A 21189-nucleotide genomic window follows, 5' to 3' on the forward strand; every position below is an offset into this window, starting at 1 on the left:
ACATCCCGCTCTAACATCCCCCTCTAAGGTCCTGCTCTAATGTCCCGCTCTAACATCCCCCTCTAGGGTCCTGCTCTAATGTCCCACTCTAATGTCCCCCTCTAAGGTCCCCCTCTAACGCTCAGCTCTAACGTCCTGCTCTAACATCCCCCTCTAACGCTCATCTCTAACATCCCGCTCTAACATCCCCCTCTAACATCCTGCTCTAATGTCCCGCTCTAACGTCCCCCTCTGACATCCTGCTCTAACATCCTGCTCTAATGTCCTGCTCTAACATCCCCCTCTAAGGTCCCCCTCTAAGGTCCTGCTCTAATGTACCGCTCTAACATCCCCCTCTGACATCCTGCTCTAACATCCTGCTCTAACGCCCCGCTCTAACGGTCCCGCTCCAACATCCCCCTCTAAGGTCCTGGTCTAATGTACCGCTCTAACGTCCCGCTCCTTATGTCAGATGACCTTTGCTTGACAGAACAACTTCCTGAGGTGTCTAGAAATTTCTTTCATTTTTAATCCATAGATAATAGGATTGAATAGAGGATGATACAAAACTGCTTGTAAAGTCATAATCAAGCGTACAGTTCTAGATAAACCAGAGCCCAGCCGTACTATGAGGATGTCATACGTGCATAAACAGGAAAAGCTGATTAACACAAAGAGGTGTGGTAAGCATGTCTGTGCAGCTTTTTTCCTGACTTCCCCACAACTTCGAAAGGATATTATGAGTATCCGAGTATAGGTATACAGGATAAAAACCATAGGGAAAAGCCCGGCATACAGCAGAGCGAAGACGCCGAATATTGAAAGTGCCTGTGAAGTCACACAGTGCAGATCATAAATCAGATTGTTGCAGAAAATTCCATCTAAAGTGAAAGTGCAGAGCCTCATATCAGCACTCAATATTACTGCCACTGCAGTCTGACAAGCGGGCAATAGCCAGGCTATACCCAGGAAAACCCCCACCGTGGTCTTCCTCATGATGCTGGGATACTGCAGAGGTTTACAGATAGACACTGTTGTGTGGGTGTAAGGGTAGGACTCAGGATGCGGAGACGATGGAGCAGATTAAACAGATTTATTGTGCAGGTAAGTGACGAAGGGAGGGGGGATCTCAGGAGTCCAAGGGATAGTGAGAGTGTGCTGGAGCTGGCTGCGGTGATCAGGGCAGGAGGCACTGGAAAGAAGAGGGAGAGGCACGTTAACAACAAGAAGCAAAATACAAGCACTGGAGATTACTCAAAAAGGTTCTTCAAAAAGAGCACTGGAAACTTCTCTGGGAGATCTCGAGAGAAGGAGCCTGGAGCTGACGTTTACCTTAAGGTAAGGTTGGCGAGACTCAGGTGCTGAAGAGAGCTGCAGCAGGTCCTAAATAGTGATCCTCAATGAGTGATTCGCTGCAGGTGTGCGCTCTCCACAGCACCAGGGGGGGAGGGGTGAATGCCTCAGGGAAAGCAAAGAAAGTTAGCAGCCAGAAACAGCCTCCGGAACTGGAAGCTAACCAAAATAAGATAATACAACGACAAAAAACACCACAGTACCCCCCTCTCAACGGACGCCTCCTGGCGTCCTACCAGGCTTGTCCGGGTGGTCCCTGTAGAAATCTCGTAATAAGCTGTCGTCCAAAATCAGTCTCCTGGAGATCCGGGAACGTTCCTCCGGACCATACCCCTCCCAGTCCACCAGGAATTGGTAGCCCCGGCCTCGTGGTCGAACATCCAGGATCTTGGAGACAGTAAAGGTAGGGTGGTCATCGATGATCCGGGGGGGTGGAGGGGCGACGGTTGGAGGGCTCAGGTCACTGGTGGATACAGGTTTCAATAATGACACGTGGAACGTGGGGTGGATCTTCATCGACTCGGGGAGTTTGAGCTGTACAGCAGAGGGGTTTATGATCTTGGTGATCTCAAAAGGTCCAACGAAGCGCGGGGTCAATTTCCTGGATTCGTCTGCAGGGGTAGGTCCTTAGAAGAGAGCCAAACCTTCTGGCCCGGATGGTATTCGGGGGCAGGCGTGCGGTTTGCGTCAGCCAATCTTTGGTTACGCTCCGTCGTGCGTGAGAGCGCAGCCTTGGCTGTCCGCCACACCTCTCTGACGCGTTGAAGATGCTGCTGCACAGATGGTAGGGACACGGAGACCTCTTGTTCAGGAAACAGGGGGGGCTGGTAACCGAGGCAACACATGAATGGAGACATGCCGGTAGCAGAGCAGGTGAGAGAGTTGTGAGCATATTCAATCCATGGTAGGTAAGAGCTCCAGGAGGTGGGGTGATGAGCAGCAACACAACGAAGAGCAGCTTCAAGGCTCTGATTGGCTCTCTCCGACTGGCCATTGCTCTGCGGGTGGTAACCGGACGAGAGACTGACCGTGGCACCCAGCTCACTGCAGAACTCCTTCCACACACAAGAAACAAACTGTGGTCCGCGGTCCGAAACAATGTCACAGGGGATGCCATGAAGTCTGAAGACATGAAGGACGAGAAGGTGAGCGGTCTCCAGGGCAGAAGGGAGCTTGGGGAGTGGGACGTAGTGTACGCCCTTGGAAAACCGATCCACAACAGTGAGTATGACAGTGTTCCCATCAGAGGGCGGTAGGCCGGTGACAAAATCCAAGGCGATGTGTGACCAAGGACGACCAGGAGTGGAAAGGGGGCGCAGCAAACCAGCTGGGGGTTGATGTGAGGATTTTCCTTGGGCGCAGATGGAGCAAGCAGCCACGAACTCCCGGGTGTCCTTCGTCATACCAGGCCACCAGAAGCTTTGCTGGAGGAAACTGAGGGTTCTCTGAAAACCGGGGTGGCATGTAAGTTTGGAAGCGTGGGCCCACTGGAGCACTGGAGAGCGAACCGAGTCTGGAACGTAAAGACGCCCCGGGGGACCGGTACCGGGATCCGGCTGGAGTCTCTGGGCATCCTTAACCGTCTGTATGACGTACCAGGTGGCGGCTCTGACGATGCAGGACGGGGGAAGGATGAAGTCGGGCTCGAGGTCTTCACGAGAGGGAGAGTCCACACGAGATAGGGCGTCCGGTTTCGTGTTCCGGGATCCTGGTCTGTAGGAGAGAGTGAAGTGGAAGCGGCTGAGGAAAAGGGCCCACCGAGCCTGACGAGGGTTCAGCCTGCGCGCCGTGCGCAGGTAGGCGAGGTTCTTGTGGTCCGTCCATATGATGAACGGGTGCTGCGTGCCCTCCAGCCAGTGCCTCCACTCCTGTAGCGCCCACACCACAGCCAGCAACTCTCTATTCCCGACGTCATAGTTTCTCTCAGAGGGGGACAGCCGACGAGAAAAGAATGCACACGGGTGAAGCTTCTGGGTCTTGGGGTCTCTTTGAGAAAGCACTGCCCCAGCTCCGGTCTCAGAGGCGTCCACCTCAACCACGAACTGGAGGGATGAGTCAGGATGTTTGAGGACGTGGGCAGAGGTGAACAGAGTCTTTAGGCGGGAGAAAGCCTCAGCAGCCTCTGGGGACCACCGATAGGGGGAGCTGGAGGAGGTGAGTCTAGTGAGGGGAGCAGCCACCCTACTATAATCCCTAATGAATCTCCTATAAAAATTAGCAAACCCTAGGAATCTCTGGAGCTCTTTGTGGGTGCTAGGGATGGGCCACTCAGTAACCGCTCTGATCTTAGCCGGGTCAGGCTGTAACTGTCCTTGGGCGATGATGAACCCTAGAAAACTCACTGAAGGGGTGTGAAATTCACACTTCTCAGGCTTGACAAATAACTTGTTCTCTAGTAATCTCTGAAGTACTAGCCTGACATGTTGTTGGTGCTCCTGGGGAGAACGAGAGAAAATCAGAATGTCGTCTAGATAGACAAACACGAACCGGTTTAACATGTCCCTGAGCACATCGTTAATGAGAGCCTGAAAAACTGTGGGGGCGTTAGTGAGTCCAAAAGGCATGACTAGGTACTCGAAGTGGCCAATGGGGGTCTTAAAGGCAGTTTTCCATTCGTCCCCCTCCTTAATCCTGATGAGGTGATACGCGTTTCTAAGATCTAACTTAGAGAACACTTGGGCGGAGCAGAGAGGCTCAAAGGAGGGGTCGATCAAAGGGAGAGAGTATTTATTCTTGACGGTGATGTCATTAAGGCCTCTGAAGTCAATACAGGGACGCAGAGTGGAGTCCTTCTTTTTAACAAAAAAGAATCCAGCCCCGAGTGGGGACGAGGAGGGGCGAATGAGACCTGTAGCCAGGGAATCATGAATATACGTCTCCATGGCCGATTTCTCAGGGGCGGAGAGGTTATAGAGGCAACTGCTAGGCAGGGATGCACCAGGGAGTAAATCAATCGCACAGTCGTAAGGACGATGCGGAGGGAGAGAGACGGCTAACTCCTTGCTAAAAACCTGTGCTAAGTCATGGTACTCAGGGGGAACATTGGACAGATCGGGGGGAACAGGAGCGACAGGGGGGCGACTAACTGAGGGGATCGCTGACCGGAGGCAGTGGGAGTGACAATGGACGCTCCAGTTGGTAATGGTAGCGGTTTTCCAATTGATCTGAGGGTTATGTAACTGAAGCCAGAGGAGACCTAACACAATGGGAGCATGAGGAGAAGGGATAACAAAAAGTTGGATACTCTCACGGTGATTACCAGAAATAATGAAGGTTATGGGAACAGTCCGGTGAGTAACTCTGGCAATGAGTCGGCCGTCTAAGGCGGTGACGTTCTTGGGAGCAGACAAGGGTTCTAGGGGGAGTTGGAGCTGTTGAACTAGGCTGTCCTGAATGAAATTATCATCTGCTCCTGAATCAACTAGTGCTTGTATGGGGACGGAATCGCGCCCCCAAAGGACACTGGAGGGAACAGCTATGCGCAGGGGAGGGCTAGAGGAAGAGGAGGTCTGGCTCACACGAGTGCCCTCGTTCACGGGTGAGCCCTCTCTTTTGGCGTCTGGGGACAATTGGCAAGAAAATGGCCCGCTTGACCACAATAAATGCATAATCTAAGATTAAAACGCCTTTGGCGTTCACTAGGGGTTAACCTGGCACGACCTAACTGCATGGGCTCGTCTTCAGGGGTAGTGGAAAACTCATTGGGAGGTCTCAGTCTTACAGGAGAGGGAGAAGTGGCGTGACCAGAAGGGGGTGCTACAGGACGGGGCCTGAATGACCTATGCTGACTCCTTTCCCTCTGCCTTTCCCTCAAGCGATTGCCAATGCGGATGGCTAAAGATATAAAGCCCTCGAGGGAGTCGGGCTCGTCCCGAGAGGCTAGTTCGTCTTTAAGTTCTTCTGAAAGACTTCTCAAAAACACACCCTTAAGTTCCTCCTCCCCCCACCCGCTCTCTGAAGCAACAATGCAAAAATCAATAGAAAAATCTGCCACAGACTTAGAACCCTGGGAGAGGGAAAATAAGCGTTTTGCTGATTCTTGGCCCTGAAGGGGATGGTCAAAGATGCGACATAATTCACTAGAAAAGTCAGAATAGGAGGCTAACACTGGGGATTCACTATGCCACACAGCAGTGGCCCAGCGGGAGGCCTTCCAGCGTAACAAGTTCATAACGAAAGCAATCTTAGCTCTGTCAGTGGGGTAACTCAAGGGTTGCTGGTCAAACACTAGGGAACAACGTAACAAAAAACCTCTGGCGTTACCAATCTCTCCTGAAAAGAAATCTGGGTGAGGGACTTGAGGCTCTCTAAAGTGGGGGAGGGGAGGTGAAGGTGAAGGATCTACTGAGGGTGGCTGATTGTTAACAGGTGGAGGCTCTGGAGAAGGGTGGTGAGGCTGAGTGGCTGAGAGTAACTGTTCGGAGATGTTGGAGACCTGGGAGTTGAGAGTCTGTAGAGATTGCATGATACCTTTGAGAATGGATTCGTGCTGGCCGAGTCGTTGTCCTTGGTGAGTGATTGCTGTTTTCAGGGTGTCCGAGTCCGCTGAGTCCATTTCTGGCCTGAGTCTTCTGTTGTGTGGGTGTAAGGGTAGGACTCAGGATGCAGAGACGATGGAGCAGATTAAACAGATTTATTGTGCAGGTAAGTGACGAAGGGAGGGGGGATCTCAGGAGTCCAAGGGATAGTGAGAGTGTGCTGGAGCTGGCTGCGGTGATCAGGGCAGGAGGCACTGGAAAGAAGAGGGAGAGGCACGTTAACAACAAGAAGCAAAATACAAGCACTGGAGATTACTCAAAAAGGTTCTTCAAAAAGAGCACTGGAAACTTCTCTGGGAGATCTTGAGAGAAGGAGCCTGGAGCTGACGTTTACCGTAAGGTAAGGTTGGCGAGACTCAGGCGCTGAAGAGAGCTGCAGCAGGTCCTAAATAGTGATCCTCAATGAGTGATTCGCTGCAGGTGTGCGCTCTCCACAGCACCAGGGGGGGGAGGGGTGAATGCCTCAGGGAAAGCAAAGAAAGTTGGCAGCCAGAAACAGCCTCCGGAACCGGAAGCTAACCAAAATAAGATAATACAACGACAAAAAACACCACAAGACACGTATCTATCATAGGCCATGCCTGCCAACAGAAGGAACTCTGATCCACTCAGGGAGTACAACAGATAGAACTGGAAAAGGCAGGCTGAATATGATATGATCTGTTTTTCAGACAAGTAGTCAATGAACAACTTTGGGTAGATAGCAGTGCTAAAAACAGCTGAGTTAAGCAGCAGAGCAGCAATGAAAACATACATAGGCTCATGGAGGTTTCTGTGTACCCAAATAAGGCCCACAATAGTGAAGTTAAAGCAGATTATGAGAATAAAAACCATCAGCATGATCAAAAAATAAACATATCTGTATTTGTTCACTTCCACATGACCACCTAGAGTGATGTATGATACATTCAAGTCTTTCTCCATGGCAAAAGCTATCGATGAACCCAAACAGACTTCATAACAATTATCAAAGAATGAATGGAAGAAGGCCTTCTGCTAAGACTGCACAGATAAACATGATCATGATTTTCATTAAAGGATACCCACCCTTGAGTGCCCATCATCAGAACACAGATATGGGACAGCTTCAGTCAGACACATTACTTTATGAGATTTCGTCACCCTCCATGGATCTCATTAACTCCGCTGCTACCATGTGAACAACTTTAACTATCCAGGCTGAACACATATGAGGAGAACGTTGTCCACAGGGCACGTGTTCTCTTTTCAGACTCCTTTAACACTGACCGCTACTACTCAGAGGTACCTCCAAGATACACTAGAGGTTTTTATGTCAGTTTTGGGGCCTAAGATACCTCATTTTGTGGCAACTTACAAAAAAACAAAAATCTTCATAAACCATTCACTTTTATGTGCTATTATTCCTGTCTGTCCAAGCAAACAGGACCTTAAAAACAGCTTCTCCTCTGACTCAGTTTGGGGTTCAGGGTTAAGGTTCTTTACTATAGCAACGCTCTGTACTCTGGTTCCAGCAAGGCAAGCAATGACAAGCTGCAGCTCGTAAAAAATGCTGCTGTAAGGCTCAAGATTTCATCCCAATCTTTGTGGACCTTCTCTGATTAACAATTAGTAGCAGTACTACTGCTACTGCAGTATTTTAAAACTTTGTTGCTAGCATTTAAAAGGAACCCTGCAGGATCAGACCACTGGTAGTACTGCACTGATACTGTGAGGTCACTAGCGCTGCTCGCTGTTGCTATAGTAACCTCTGTTTCAGACTGGCAGTATGTTTTGCTGCTTGCAGCTGTCGCTGACACCAGTTTGCTGCGTGTTGGTTTTGTCTCCCTGCTGTCAAAGCTCTGTCATTCCTCCTCATTAACCTCCCTACAAGTGACTGGATTCAGTGTGTAGTGGAAGCGTGCCGACAGCTTTTTAAAATAAAAGCATTGGGCCAGATCTACTAAGGTCCCAATTTGCGTGTACTAATTTGCGTGCGCAATCTAGAATTTTGCATTTTGGGCTGGACCGTGGTTTGCGGGTGATTTACTAAGAGTGAATGCGCAAAAGACAAGAGGTGCAAATGTGTTGGAGACACACCTATTTAAATGAGTATTTTGTGTGTTTCATGGTTTGCAGCATGAAAGCTGAACACGCAAAATGAAATTGGAGAATTAGAGGAGTTGATGGATGAAGCCAAACACTTAAATGAGCTATAGCAAAGAAGCACTCAGGGAGTCGGGGAGAAGAAAAAGAGTTTTCCCTGTTAGATTTTGCTTCCTGGATTTGGGGGTTTTGGGGGTTTTTGCTGTGTGGATTTATTGTGGGGTTTTTCTGAGGAGACTGGTGGATTATAAACTTTTGCCTTTGCGTTTACATGAGTCATAGACATTTAAAAAAGATTTAAAAGACACTTAAAAGTACTAGGATAAGGATGGGGTGGCTGTTTTCATTAGATTTGGACTTTTAGTTTATTATGAAATCATAAAGACTGAGATAAATCTTTAATTTTGTTGTGACCTACTTTTCATTTGAGTTTACGCATGCCGTGCGCTTATGTTCTGGGGAGGTGTTAATTTAATGGGAAGCGCTTTAAACTCATTACGTTCTCTTGAGATATTTATTGATTATATTTGTTCAGAATTGTTGTTTATTGCATTTTTATATATTCTTTACTTTAAAAAGGTTTTCTATTTTCTTTTAAAGTTCCCCTTGTGTGAGTTTAACACTAGTTTGAGAAAAGTTAAGTGTTACAACTTCACACAGAACATCAGAAAAACGGGACTGGGAGATCCCAGCTGTAATAGCTACTGTACGCTGGAATGACCCAGATGCAAAAAAAAAAAAAAAAAAAAAAAAAAAGTAAACTTGCAAGGAGTTTTGTCATTGCAGGTATTATGTCTGGCTCCAAATCTGCTCTGAGTTCCTGCTACAGCTTCAAAATGGCAAGGCTGGATAGGCGTTATGTTCATTCCAAAAATGTTCACACAAGGGTGAAAAATGTGTTCTCTGCATCTTCTTTTATCGTTTCATGTCTCCTTCTTGCCACAATAACAGCAGCCATGGGCATACAACAGTTGCACAAACTGTTTGCACCTCCCTTCAAGATGTGTTAAGACGTTGTTTCTATGAGGAAAATTGCTTTCAGGTTTGATAAATCACTTTGCGTGCACTAAAATAATATATTTACATTTTCTCCTCCCAGTACACTCACAATTGCGTGTAAACTACCCTAACCCTAACCCTTGAAAGACGCAACCCTTAGCGCGCACTGTTAGTAAATTAGTTTGTACATTTTTTTGCGTCTGCAATGAGTGTGCACACGTTTTTATACATGCAAGCCTTTAGTAGATCCGGCCCATTACGTACAAAAGAAAGGAGTTTCTCCAAAGAAATGCTAAAGTGGATTTAACGTTGAAAAGCGCGAACCAGAAATGTTTTCGTATACTGTTTTTTTATCTTTACCTGCAACATTTTGAACTGTGTGGAAACTGAAAGCTTCATAAAGAGTAGAAGTTCGGGAACAACTTTATTAAACAGATGCATTTGGCTCGTGGCCTTCATCTGATTCATCAAGACACAGATTTCAAATGTATTCTACTGATGTGGATGTAAATATTTGCTACAACAAGGTAATTATGGCTGTGTATTTATCATTTTTCTGTCCAGTTTGACCGATAACCACTAGTGGTGCTGATAGAAAATAGAAGAGACCTCAAATCTCAAAATTGTCTGTGTGTGAGACGTGCAGGGTCTCTGAGATCAGCCCTAACACTGACTGCCAGTCTGAAACAGAGGTTACTGCAGAGGAGTGGTGAGGAGCGCTGCGGCTAAGTGATATCACAGTGCCAGAGCAGACCAAAACATGGCGACTTCCTGGTAAGTCTATAAACTCATCCCCAAAATGCAGATATCCAGTGAGTTTTTAGTTCAATAAACATATGAGAGGTACAGATATCTATCCATAAGGTGAATTGTCTGATCATGCAGGATTCCTTTAGAAGCCTTACATAGCCAGGCACCACCCTTTAGCATAAGAACTGTCTGTCTGTTCCTGAATTTAGGTTTGTGGTTGAGGGTGATCCTGCTTTTGCTGTTCAGGCATCAAAGGTAGTCAGGCCTTTGATGTTGGGCCCCAAAGGTGACTGGACTGTCTCTGTTCTGGACTCAAAGTTGATGGGCCCTCTGCTCTTCAGGCCCCAAAGTAATCAGACTTATACCATTCAGACATCAAAGGTGGTCAGGGTTCAAAAATAGCACGTCAAATCTAAGAAAGCAGTTATGGTAAGAAAGCTAAACAAGCTAACGACTGCACTGCTAGTTAGCTAAACATTTAAGTTCAAATGCACAGCCCCTCATAAATCTCTGTTTTAACTTGCAGACTGCAAAGACACAGTTGTGTCAGTGATAAATGACGTCACGTGTCCAACCACCTATGCAGCTCTGCCACAAAAACGTTACATCATAGGTGATACTATTATCATGTATGTGTGGCGTATCTCTGATAGGAATCCAAGCAGGTGCATAAACTCTCTAAGTATTGTTTTGGTTTTCTCCACAGTCAACTCTTTGAAGTGCAAGTGTGACCTGGGTAAGGTTAAGGTCAAGCTGTCAATCTGTCTAATTCAAAGACACATGAAAGAGCACACATGCACATGCACACACATGCACACACACATATGTACTGATGCAGACACACATGTGCACACATACAAACACTATCTAAAAATAGCCTTATAAGCTCAATAACACAAGCACTAATACTAATGAAATGACAGGCTTTTCATGCATAGGACTATAATGGGGAAATGGCTGATTTTAGTGATGAACATTAAAAAGCCCAAATTTTACTATTTTTCTCAATAATGAAACCATAACATTACAGAATGCATAATTATATCATGCAATGGTGACGAGATCAAAAAATGTGGTTTGAATGGGAGTCAATGGGACGTTTTTGTCCAACAGCTACTCAAAAGGGTCATAAATTTTAAATCAGATGCTACACAAAAACTGATAATGCATCAAGGTTAATATTTTGGCTATTGTTGGACATACCCAGGACTGATTTAAAAAAACACCCCCCATCCCCCCAACATTAGTTTTCTGGAAAATAATGATTGTTTTGTGGGGTTTTTTTTAGAAAAAAATTACATCCTGTAATCAAACTGGCATTTAAAGGGTTAAAATCCTGAAAATTATTCAATAATTGATTGTTTTGATCAGAACTGAAGTTAATCAAAAGATCTGACCCAAAAAAGCAGAAAAAATATTAATGTATACTATTTTTATTGCCATTTTTGAAAGTGGGCGTTTTTGTCCTTAATGGCTTTAAAGGGTCGTAAATTTTAAAACGGATCCTACACAAAAACTAATGATGCAACAAAGTCAATATTTTGGATAATCATTGACATGTCCATGATGGATTTAGAAATAATGCCCCAGCCATCCAACATTTGGTTTGAGGAAGATTTCACATTTTTTCACTTTTTTTCATAAAAAACCACATTGACTTTAAGTAATCAAACTGGCATTTAAAGGGTTAAAATCCTCAATATGATTGAATATTTGGCAGCTTTGAGCACAACAGAAGTTGTTTAAGAGATTTATGCAAAAAAAAAAATCAGAAAAAAATAATCTGTTAAGTGTTTATAGCAGTTTTTTAGAAGTGGACATTTTTGTCCTTAATGACTTTAAAGGGTGGTAAATTTGTTTCACAGTGTTCCCCTGACCTATTAGAGCAATTGAAATTTGACTTTGAAAATTTGCCAAGAAAGATATTTTGTTACAAAAAATTAGACCTTATGGACCAACACAGCCAAAATGGTGAGCAGATAAAGACGAGAAATTTGCTAAAAAATGTCCCTGGTGATGCCTGAGGGTTAAGTAAAGTTTTTTTTATTTCTTCTACTTTTGGCAGGTCATGCTACTTTGTTTAAGACAACGTACAGTTTACATTACTACCCCTGAATAATATGTTGTAACGCAATACGTTTTAATAAACTGCACAAAATGAAGTTACTCACTACTTAAGTAGCCTTTTAACAAGGTACTTATTTACTCTTACTCAGGTACTTATTTTTATGAGTACTTTGACTTCTACTTGAGTAATCATTATTGTTAAGTAACAGTACTTTTACTTGAGTACTGTAACTGTGTACTCTACCCACCACTGGCCTTTGCTGAAAAGGCTGAAAGTTTGAACGTGCTTTGGTGTGAAATGTGTGTTTGAACTGTCGAAGAAAAGCAAAAGACCTGTGAAGATGCTGGCTGAGAATGGTGAGTGTCATTATCCACAGTGAATCAGTCCTGCACCCACATGTGCTGAAAGGCCACTCAGCGAGGAAGAAGCCTTTACTCTAAAAGCAACATCAAAAAGCCAGATTACAGTTTGCAAATTCACACATGGACAGAGAGCTTGAATTTTGGAGACATGTCTTGTGGTCTGATGAAAGTTTAGTTGAACAGTTTGGCTGTAATGACCATCGCTACATGTGGAGAAAAAAGGGGGAAGCTTGTAAGCCTGAGAACACCATCAGTGTACAGGGGTGTCAGCATCAGGAGGAAAGAACAATAAGTATGTAGAAATATTGAAGCAACATCTCCAGACAGCAGCCAGGAAGTTAAAGCTTGGGTGCAAAGGGTCTTCATATGGACAAATTAGTTAGTGAAGTGGCTCAAGGACACAATTTCAATGTATTGGAGTGGCCATCACAAAGCCCTGATCTCAGTCCTGGAGAAAGTGTGTGGGCAGAGCTGCAGAGGCGTGTGAGCCCGGCAGCCTAAAAACCTGACTCAGTTACTCCAGGTCTGTCAGGAGGGATGGGTCAGAATTACAGCAAACTCTTGTGAGAGGCTTGTGGAAGGAAACCGCAAACATTTGACCAAAGTCATACAGCTTAAAGGCAATGCTACCCAATACTGAGGAAATGTATGTAAACTTCTGACTTTGAACAAAGTCATAAAAAAATCTCTGTCATTATTCTGTCATTTATCAAATAGAATAATGTTGGTAATCCTACCTCTGAGTCTGATTTAATGTCAGAGGGAGAAATAAAAGGTTATGTGTCTTTCTATACGGTGTGAGTAAAATTCTGGTTTCAACTGTATCTATAGCTGATATATTGGTTGTACAAACTGGGAGAAATTTTCAAGTCTGCCAATTCACGATTTAAGCTTTTTCAGCTACAGATATCACACCTTTAATTCTGTGTATGCCCAAGAAAATGTACAACTTCAAATCCCTTCAGCTTCATCTCAAGCATGAATCACCTGCAGGGATAAAATTCTTTATTGGTCAGAAGAATCCAGTTTTAGAAAAAGCTGAGAGCTTTCTTTAAGAGTGACTGAACAAGTATAGAAGTACAACAAAGAGAGAGCATCCAGGGTTGATGGTGACATGCTATTATTAGAACAAATACACAAATAAAAGTTAAGCTCATTCACGCCATCATGATGTTAAAACTTACAAAGGAAAATGACTAAGAATCATTCATTTCGTTACAGCTGTGCATAAGTGAACATTATTAATACATTAGACTTTTCCTGAAAAGAACAACCTCCTGAGGTGTCTAGAAATTTCTTTCATTTTTAATCCATAGATAATAGGATTGAATAGAGGATGATACAAAACTGCTTGTAAAGTCATAATCAAGCGTACAGTTCTAGATAAACCAGAGCCCAGCCGTACTATGAGGATGTCATACGTGCACAAACAGGAAAAGCTGATTAACACAAAGAGGTGTGGTAAGCATGTCTGTGCAGCTTTTTTCCTGACTTCCCCACAACTTCGAAAGGATATTATGAGTATCCGAGTATAGGTATACAGGATAAAAACCATAGGGAAAAGCCCGGCATACAGCAGAGCGAAGATGCCGAATATTGAAAGTGCCTGTGAAGTCACACAGTGCAGATCATAAATCAGATTGTTGCAGAAAATTCCATCTAAAGTGAAAGTGCAGAGCCTCATATCAGCACTCAATATTACTGCCACTGCAGTCTGACAAGCGGGCAATAGCCAGGCTATACCCAGGAAAACCCCCACCGTGGTCTTCCTCATGATGCTGGGATACTGCAGAGGTTTACAGATAGACACGTATCTATCATAGGCCATGCCTGCCAACAGAAGGAACTCTGATCCACTCAGGGAGTACAACAGATAGAACTGGAAAAGGCAGGCTGAATATGATATGATCTGTTTTTCAGACAAGTAGTCAATGAACAACTTTGGGTAGATAGCAGTGCTAAAAACAGCTGAGTTAAGCAGCAGAGCAGCAATGAAAACATACATAGGCTCATGGAGGTTTCTGTGTACCCAAATAAGGCCCACAATAGTGAAGTTAAAGCAGATTATGAGAATAAAAACCATCAGCATGATCAAAAAATAAACATATCTGTATTTGTTCACTTCCACATGACCACCTAGAGTGATGTATGATACATTCAAGTCTTTCTCCATGGCAAAAGCTATCGATGAACCCAAACAGACTTCATAACAATTATCAAAGAATGAATGGAAGAAGGCCTTCTGCTAAGACTGCACAGATAAACATGATCATGATTTTCATTAAAGGATACCCACCCTTGAGTGCCCATCATCAGAACACAGATATGGGACAGCTTCAGTCAGACACATTACTTTATGAGATTTCGTCACCCTCCATGGATCTCATTAACTCCGCTGCTACCATGTGAACAACTTTAACTATCCAGGCTGAACACATATGAGGAGAACGTTGTCCACAGGGCACGTGTTCTCTTTTCAGACTCCTTTAACACTGACCGCTACTACTCAGAGGTACCTCCAAGATACACTAGAGGTTTTTATGTCAGTTTTGGGGCCTAAGATACCTCATTTTGTGGCAACAAGGTAAATGTTCTGCCCTTACTGCTCGACTTGAACACAGCTATGCAGATAGATAACTCTTTGACAAATTGACAGGTGTATCATCTTCTTTAATGAGACGTTCCTTCAATCATCAACAGAGTAAAACTGAAAAAAGGATATCAAATACAATATTTAGTCACTTGAGTATGTAAATAACAGGCATGAATATCACACATCCTCAAACAATTCACAAAATATGCGTACAAATTGAGTGCAACAAGATGGATGCCGCTCTTACTAGCCTTAGGCATATAAAAAGGGTACTGCTCGCTAAACAGTAAAATATGTTTTGATGTTGAAATCAATATGCACATTTATCACAATCGCTATGTAATAAACTGCTAACTTGCTCACTAAAATGCTCAAATTGCAAGAAACAAACTAAGATGAGCTATATCTCAAAGCTACACAAAGTCACAATAAGGTCATGTCACTGAAACAATGGTTCATGAATTATAACTCTTTAAAATACTGGAAACACAAGATGACCTTCAAAATATTCTTTAAAATATGTTAAATGATATAAATACTCACAGGCAGTGCTTTCAGTAAAACAACAATGAAGGATGGATGAAGATTCACTTTAACACTAATGTCTGTCACTGTCAGCCATTAACTAAACATATCAGACTCACTTCCTGAATCTTCTTGTTCTGAGTCATTCTCATTGGCTGTGATAACTCCAATAAAGAAATGCAAAATAAAGAACAGCAACATCTACTGACAGCTGAAAACAACACTCTATACTGGCAGACCTGCCAGCACAGTAAATATGGCTGTGTATTTATCACTTTCCTGTCCAGTCTGACCGATAACCACGAGTGGTGCAAATAGAAAATACAAGAGACTTCAAATCTCAAAATTCTCCATGTGTGAGACGTGCAGGGTCTCTGAGATCAGCCCTAACACTGACTGCCAGTCTGAAACAGAGGTTACTGCAGAGGAGCGGTGAGGAGCGCTGCGGCTAAGTGACGTCACAGTGCCAGTGCCAGTCCAGTGAGTTTTTAGTTCAATAAACATATGAGAGGTACAGATATCTATCCATAAGGTGAATTGTCTGATCATGCAGGATTCCTTTAGAAGCCTTACATAGCCAGGCACCACCCTTTAGCATAAGAACTGTCTGTCTGTTCCTGAATTTAGGTTTGTGGTTGAGGGTGATCCTGCTTTTGCTGTTCAGGCATCAAAGGTAGTCAGGCCTTTGATGTTGGGCCCCAAAGGTGACTGGACTGTCTCTGTTCTGGACCCAAAGTTGATGGGCCCTCTGCTCTTCAGGCCCCAAAGTAATCGGACTTATACCATTCAGACATCAAAGGTGGTCAGGGTTAGCCCTTTGGACCTGAAAGGTGATTGGACTTAACCTTGCAAAGCAGATGGAGATACGCCTGCTTCCGTGTTTTTCATTGGCGAATCCATCTTGCAAAGCTCCCATCTGAACCGTTTGGGCCCGGTTAGAAAGTGACAGGACCAATCAGTGACCAGGGGCAGTACTTTCAGGGGGAGCAGAGTCGTGACGTAAATAAGCAGCAGCAAGAGCTGGTGCAGTTATGGAGGACGAGATTAGCAAGGAAGCTGCTAAAGTGCCAGTTTTATCAGAACTTGACGACATTTCTTCTTTAAAAGAAGAACAAAGAACAGCAGTGAGTTGTTTTCTTCTCAAAAATGACAAAGTCGAGTACTTACATGGTTATAGTCACCGTGTTTCATGTTATTCCTCAGTAGCTGCGCACCCGCAGCTTGATAGCGGCTACGTCACGTGTTTTGTTTCTGATTGGCCCATAGAGATGTGACAGACAGAACGTTTACCCAATCATAATCTGAATTTTTTCAAATCCTCTGCCTTTTCTCAAACGTTTCCTATTGAAGCTTTCCCAGATGGATGTGTGAAACAAATCCATCTGGCCTGTCAGGTTAGATTGGACTGTTGCTGTTCAGACATGGACGGTGATCAGGTCATAGCTGTTTGGGCCCCAAAGGTGATTTGGACCTTGCCTATTGGACTGTAAAGGTAACCTGGCCTTCACTGTTCAGAACTCATAGATTATTGGGCCTCTGCGGTTTGGGTCCTTGCTGTGTAGGCCCTAAATGTGATTGGGCCTTTGCCAGAGGTGGGTAGTAACACTTTACATTTACTCCGTTACATGTACTTGAGTAGGTTTTTATGAAAATCCTACTTCTGAGAGTAGTTATTGAGCAGAGAACTTTTTCTCCTACTCTGTTACATCTTTGATTTAAAAACTACACTTCTACTCCTTTACATTGGACATGCACTGGTCGCTACCTTTACTTGTCTATAATTTATTTTCATGAAGTATTTTTTTACTCTCAGCTGAGCTCTCACAGCAGCGTGAGGTAAAATCCTCAGCACCAGAGAGTAAACGGAGGAGTGACCCCTCCCACTTAACTATCAACAGTTGGAGATAATGGGTGAAGATGTAATACCTGCGTCTCCTTCAGAGGAGCATGTTCATCCCTGGACCAACATCAAGACTCTTTACCTTTCAAAGGACGAGGAACAGGAGCTGCATAATGCGCTGCCTACGGTGTCTAGGGGGGGGGCTGGAGCCTATCCCAGCTGTCACTGGGCGAGAGGCAGGGTACACCCTGGACTGGTCGCCAGTCAATCGCAGGGCTGACATATAGCTGACATGTTTTTGGTGGTGGGAGGAGACCGGAGTACCCGGAGAGAACCCACGTGTGCACGGGGAGAACAAGCAAACTCCGCACAGAAAGGCCCTGTTCAGGAAGCAAACCAGCAACCTTCTTGCTATGAGGCAACAGTGCTAACCACTGCGCCGCCGTGCTGCCCCCATGGAAATGTCAAGCTTCAAAAATAGCACGTCAAATCTAAAAAAGCAGTTATGGTAAAAAAGCTAAACAAGCTAACGACTGCACTGCTAGTTAGCTAAACATCTAAGTTCAAATGCACAGCCCCACATAAATCTCTGTTTTAACTTGCAGACACCAAAGACACAGTTGTGTCAGTGATAAATGATGTCACCACCTATGCAGCTCTGCCACAAAAACGTTACAACGTAGGTGATACTATTATCGTGTGTGTGTGGCGTATCTCTGATATCAGTGATTATGCCTAACATGGTTATAACGTGGGGCTAGTAGGCCAAAGTTGTCTTTGGTTTTAATACGTTTCAGTTTGGCTTGCTATATTTGTTGAGTGATAATCAGGATTAAAAAAAACATTAACTAGAACTAAAAAGTAAAAATGAAATAAAAAGGGCAAAAAGTCAGAAATGAGGCTAGTTCATAAGATTGATTTCATAATTATGAGCCAAAAATCATTAATATATGATAAAATGAATATAATATGGTTAAAAAGTAAGAACTGCAAAGTGTAAATTCATGTATGTGGTATTAAAATCATCATGTAGAAATAAGATAACTATAATGAGAGAAAGAGTCTGTTTTTCTCATTATATTGAATTTTTCATCCCATAATTGTGATAAAAAAACATAACTTGACTGCCGCTTTATGTATTAAGTAAAGTTTTTTTTATTTCTTCTACTTTTGGCAGGTCATGCTACTTTGTTTAAGACAACGTACAGTTTACATTACTACCCCTGAATAATATGTTGTAACGCAATACGTTTTAATAAACTGCACAAAATGAAGTTACTCACTACTTAAGTAGCCTTTTAACAAGGTACTTATTTACTCTTACTCAGGTACTTATTTTTATGAGTACTTTGACTTCTACTTGAGTAATCATTATTGTTAAGTAACAGTACTTTTACTTGAGTACTGTAACTGTGTACTCTACCCACCACTGGCCTTTGCTGAAAAGGCTGAAAGTTTGAACGTGCTTTGGTGTGAAATGTGTGTTTGAACTGTCGAAGAAAAGCAAAAGACCTGTGAAGATGCTGGCTGAGAATGGTGAGTGTCATTATCCACAGTGAATCAGTCCTGCACCCACATGTGCTGAAAGGCCACTCAGCGAGGAAGAAGCCTTTACTCTAAAAGCAACATCAAAAAGCCAGATTACAGTTTGCAAATTCACACATGGACAGAGAGCTTGAATTTTGGAGACATGTCTTGTGGTCTGATGAAAGTTTAGTTGAACAGTTTGGCTGTAATGACCATCGCTACATGTGGAGAAAAAAGGGGGAAGCTTGTAAGCCTGAGAACACCATCAGTGTACAGGGGTGTCAGCATCAGGAGGAAAGAACAATAAGTATGTAGAAATATTGAAGCAACATCTCCAGACAGCAGCCAGGAAGTTAAAGCTTGGGTGCAAAGGGTCTTCATATGGACAAATTAGTTAGTGAAGTGGCTCAAGGACACAATTTCAATGTATTGGAGTGGCCATCACAAAGCCCTGATCTCAGTCCTGGAGAAAGTGTGTGGGCAGAGCTGCAGAGGCGTGTGAGCCCGGCAGCCTAAAAACCTGACTCAGTTACTCCAGGTCTGTCAGGAGGGATGGGTCAGAATTACAGCAAACTCTTGTGAGAGGCTTGTGGAAGGAAACCGCAAACATTTGACCAAAGTCATACAGCTTAAAGGCAATGCTACCCAATACTGAGGAAATGTATGTAAACTTCTGACTTTGAACAAAGTCATAAAAAAATCTCTGTCATTATTCTGTCATTTATCAAATAGAATAATGTTGGTAATCCTACCTCTGAGTCTGATTTAATGTCAGAGGGAGAAATAAAAGGTTATGTGTCTTTCTATACGGTGTGAGTAAAATTCTGGTTTCAACTGTATCTATAGCTGATATATTGGTTGTACAAACTGGGAGAAATTTTCAAGTCTGCCAATTCACGATTTAAGCTTTTTCAGCTACAGATATCACACCTTTAATTCTGTGTATGCCCAAGAAAATGTACAACTTCAAATCCCTTCAGCTTCATCTCAAGCATGAATCACCTGCAGGGATAAAATTCTTTATTGGTCAGAAGAATCCAGTTTTAGAAAAAGCTGAGAGCTTTCTTTAAGAGTGACTGAACAAGTATAGAAGTACAACAAAGAGAGAGCATCCAGGGTTGATGGTGACATGCTATTATTAGAACAAATACACAAATAAAAGTTAAGCTCATTCACGCCATCATGATGTTAAAGCTTACAAAGGAAAATGACTAAGAATCATTCATTTTGTTACAGCTGTGCATAAGTGAACATTATTAATACGTTAGACTTTTCCTGAAAAGAACAACCTCCTGAGGTGTCTAGAAATTTCTTTCATTTTGAGCCCGTATATCAGTGGATTTAACAACGGGTTATAAAAAACAGTCTGTAACATCATTATGAAGCGTGCAGTTTCTGGGAAATTGGATTCCACTCGTGCTATACTGATATCATACGCACACAAACAGGAGTAACAGATTAAAACCAGCACATGAGGTAGACAGGTTTCTGCTGCTTTTTTCTTGATTTCTTTGCAGCTTGAATAGGATACAACCAGAATCTTTGTGTATGTAAATAAAATAAAGAGAAAAGGGAGAACTGCAAGGTCAACTAAAGTGAACACACCGTAAATAGTGATTACCCTTGAGCTTACACACTGAAGTCTGTATATTGTATTGTTACAAAAGATTGCTTTTAAGGTAAAGTTGCACAGTTTACTTTTAGCACTCAGTATAGTTGGGACAGCAATGTGACAAGCAGGCAAAAGCCAAGCTAAAAACAAGAAAAGACACACCACGTTTTTCCTCATGATGCTGGGATACTGCAGAGGTTTACAGATAGACACATATCTATCATAAGCCATGACGGACAACAGTAAGAACTCCGAGCTGCCTACGGCATAAAATATAAAAAACTGAAAGAGACAGGCTGAATAAGAAATGATCTGTGTGTCTGATAAAAAGTCAATTAAGAACTTTGGGTAGACAGCACTGCTGAGAACAACAGAGTTGGTTAGCAACGCTGCGATAAAAATGTACATGGGCTCATGAAGGCTTTTATTCCTCCAGATAAGGTACACAACGGTAGAATTACAACAGATTATCAGAACATATACTGTTAGCATGAGGAGAAAATACAGATATTTGAACTTCTGAACTGCAACATATCCAGTAAAAGTTATATATGTACCATTGAACCTCTCATCCATGAGCACGACCTAACCGTGAATTAACCACAGAAAGCTTTAAAGTTCACTTACTTTAATAAGTTTACAAACATTTAAACGTTTCTGGAGTTTCTCTTACGTTAATAGGTGCCAGAACTCAAAAAGCACTTGATGAGTTTCCATGTCCAAAATTCACACTGTACTAGACAAGTCCAGTCGCTATTTTTTATCAGGTGTCTTCACACCCACAGGATCTCATTAGACTTTCAGTCAAAGAATAAAACAAACATGAACTTCATTGAACTCAGGAGGCCTACAGGGAAAATGTGTTTTGTTTGACCTTGTTGTCGGAAGAGTTTTCTCAGATGCACGTGTTACAAAAGCTAAATACACACTAGCAGATAATGGTGCTGATTTTGGGCCTGACCAAAGACAGCACAGACCC

General features: G+C 43.3%; 3 protein-coding genes across 3 annotated transcripts; all 3 read right to left on the reverse strand.

Annotated features, from left to right (window-relative positions):
• Window positions 1–447: 447 nt before the first annotated feature.
• LOC121522880 (olfactory receptor 11A1-like) lies at window positions 448–6794 on the reverse strand. Its single transcript, XM_041807556.1, has 2 exons — window positions 6425–6794; window positions 448–1010 (listed from the first exon to the last, which is right to left on the reverse strand). Exons 1-2 carry the CDS (start codon window positions 6792–6794, stop codon window positions 448–450), a joined length of 933 nt encoding a protein of 310 aa, XP_041663490.1.
• A 6568-nt stretch (window positions 6795–13362) lies between these two features.
• On the reverse strand, window positions 13363–14286 carry LOC121522908 (olfactory receptor 6N2-like). Its single transcript, XM_041807592.1, has one exon. The coding sequence runs from the start codon at window positions 14284–14286 to the stop codon at window positions 13363–13365; it is 924 nt and encodes a 307-aa protein (XP_041663526.1).
• Window positions 14287–19862: 5576 nt separating this feature from the next.
• LOC121522886 (olfactory receptor 11H2-like) lies at window positions 19863–20786 on the reverse strand. Its single transcript, XM_041807562.1, has one exon. It carries the CDS (start codon window positions 20784–20786, stop codon window positions 19863–19865), a length of 924 nt encoding a protein of 307 aa, XP_041663496.1.
• Between the last annotated feature and the right edge of the window lie 403 nt (window positions 20787–21189).

This window comes from Cheilinus undulatus, linkage group 15 (assembly GCF_018320785.1).
Source record: "Cheilinus undulatus linkage group 15, ASM1832078v1, whole genome shotgun sequence".
Lineage (NCBI taxonomy): Eukaryota > Metazoa > Chordata > Actinopteri > Labriformes > Labridae > Cheilinus > Cheilinus undulatus.